At 42.3% G+C, this 2,551-nt stretch overlaps 1 protein-coding gene across 1 annotated transcript; it reads left to right on the forward strand.

Annotated features, from left to right (window-relative positions):
* Positions 1–209: 209 nt before the first annotated feature.
* Positions 210–2,270, forward strand: RPS13 (ribosomal protein S13; the record flags this gene model as incomplete). Its single annotated transcript, XM_008942039.1, has 4 exons — positions 210–288; positions 895–1,064; positions 1,415–1,515; positions 2,187–2,270. Coding segments are annotated over 4 exons (384 nt in total), but the record flags the coding sequence as incomplete, so codon positions are not given.
* Between the last annotated feature and the right edge of the window lie 281 nt (positions 2,271–2,551).

Raw genomic sequence — 2,551 nt, forward strand, 5'->3', positions numbered from 1 at the left:
GCCACTGCATTTCACCTGCACTATAGATTCATAATATGTAAAAAAGTTTCTCTGTTGTTAGAAGTACAGTTTCATTTCCTGGTGTTTTTTTCCAAGCATTACAAAACATCTATTTCTACCATTTTCTAAAAGCTTTTGTGTAGCTAGCCTTTGCCTCTGTATTGAGCAGTGTTCATCTGTTGGTTTGTGTTTTTTCCCATTGTCTTTAGTGGCTGAAACTTACTTCTGATGATGTGAAGGAGCAGATCTACAAGCTGGCCAAGAAGGGGCTGACCCCCTCGCAGATCGGTAAGGCTCAGTGGCTCCCCAGGGGCACAAAGCACATCTTCATGGCTGATAATTGTTACGTGTGTGTGTATATGTACATAAAATTGTTCCTTTAGTCTGTGGTAAAAAGTGTACTGAGAAAATACAGGGCTTCTCATTTACTGATGTATCTGTGTGGATACCACTAAAAATGTCACCTGGCTCATTCTTGCAAGAAGCACATGGGATGAAGGAGTTGAGTGTTTGTTTTTCCAAGGAGAACATGTGAACATCTGTTTGATTTTAGAACCTGTCCTTAGGAATGGCCACGAACAGATGAGAGAGAGAAGTTCAGTCTGCCCAGTTTCTTGGAGGAAAACATCTTTGTTAACTGTGGAGAGGAGGGTTATTGTCTGCCTAGCTTTAGTGAGTCCTGTTGAGAATTTCCAGACAATATTTGAGCACTGCCTAACTGTGGTGGGTGGGTTAGTTAAGTGCTTTCTGTAAGTTCTATTTGCTCACTTGTTCTGTACCATTTGTTTGAAGTTTCTACCAGAAAGGTTTTTAACTTAGAGAACACCTTTTTTGAGTATCTTGTAACTGTAAGGTTGGCTTCTTTTCAGTGTGCAGTGTAAATGTCTGTTTCAGGTGTGATCCTGAGGGATTCCCATGGTGTTGCCCAGGTTCGCTTTGTAACTGGCAACAAAATTTTGAGAATCCTTAAATCGAAGGGACTGGCGCCAGACCTTCCAGAGGATCTGTATCACTTGATTAAGAAAGCTGTTGCTGTTCGCAAGCACCTGGAGAGAAACAGAAAGGTTAGTACGAGGTGGAGCTGTTGACTCTCTGTGCTTCTTTTTTTCAAGTACTCTGTCCAGTTGTTAATAAGTTGCTGTAAGGCTTGTAGTGTACTTGGTCACCCTCTGAGTAAGCTGAGGGCCTTGGGGAGGCACCTTGGTGAGGGAGAGTGGTTGTCTGTGAAAAGAACCTTAAAAGCGTTTAATCTCCGTATTTCAGGGTCTGTTCTGGGTTTACTGACTTCAGTAATGGGAATGTGGAGTTTGTAGCAGTAGCTGTGGGGGTTTTGCTCCATTAAAGCTAATTGAGTTGCACCTCAGTGGGAAGTGCAGGTAGCTGTGCCTGCTTGTGACATCACTTTCTCCTCAAGGACAAAGACGCCAAGTTCCGCCTGATCCTGATTGAGAGCAGAATCCACAGGCTGGCTCGCTACTACAAAACCAAGAGAGTGCTGCCACCCAACTGGAAGTAGTAAGTCTTCTCTTGGGTTACTACTTGCACTGAAGTCTTGCAGGGCCTGTGGACAGAATGCTGGGGCTGTTACTCAGCAGGCAGAGAGTGTGTTCTGATCAGGCAGGTACCTAAACCAGGTACCAGACCAGGTATCTGCATCAGTGTTAACTGATAGATGAATTAAACTTAGTGCTGGGTAGAATGACTGTCACAAGGCTTAGAAAAAAATCATTGTCTCAACAAATTAAGTCTGTATCTAGTATGAAGTGTTACAGAAATTACTTACAAACTGCAGTCTTTGTTCTTGGTTACTTTCATAGCTCATGTTACTCTCAAATGTTTTTGAGAAGTGACTTAGTAGCTGTGGCAAAAGTGCAAGCAATTTGTCATTTTTCGCTAGGAAAATTTAGCCAGCACAGAATTCCAGTAGATATTAGGGTTAGTTTGTAATTTTTTTCTGAGAAGGCCCAAGTGCAGCTAGCCAGGTATTTGAATATACAGTTTTGTGCTGCTCTCCTAGCACTTGTATTTCAAAATGAAGAGTGAAATCTTTGTGCCATATTCAAAGAGGTGATGATTTAGCTCAGGAGTAGTAGTTAAAGCTTTGAACTGAAGCAGTGTTTTTGACAACTTGTTTGAAAAACTGCCTCTGCAATTAATACCTTTCTCTTTGTCTTCTCTGTTTTTAGTGAATCATCGACAGCTTCTGCCCTGGTCGCATAAGAGCTGGCTTTGGCTTACTGAAAGAATAAATGTTCATTTGACTGAGTTTGTGTTGCCTCTGAGTGGTTGGTGTCTTAGGAACTTGTTTGTTTTGGGAAGCTGGATGTAAATGGGAAGTTTTCAGGATGGAGCAGACACGTGGTCATTGTTTCTATAGTGCTGTCCTACAGTATCAAGCCTGTTGCTGTTCTAGCCTAGCTGTATGGTTTGTCTGCTTAAACTTGGGGGGGTTTATGTGGTAGTTTAGTGAAGTGACTTAGCTATTCACAGCAAGTGTACTTTATTCATGTGGGGCTATACCTCTGTTCTGCAGGAAGAACTGGGGAGGAAG

This window comes from Merops nubicus, unplaced genomic scaffold (genome assembly GCF_000691845.1).
Source record: "Merops nubicus isolate BGI_N331 unplaced genomic scaffold, ASM69184v1 scaffold51216, whole genome shotgun sequence".
NCBI classification, from domain to species: Eukaryota; Metazoa; Chordata; class Aves; order Coraciiformes; family Meropidae; genus Merops; species Merops nubicus.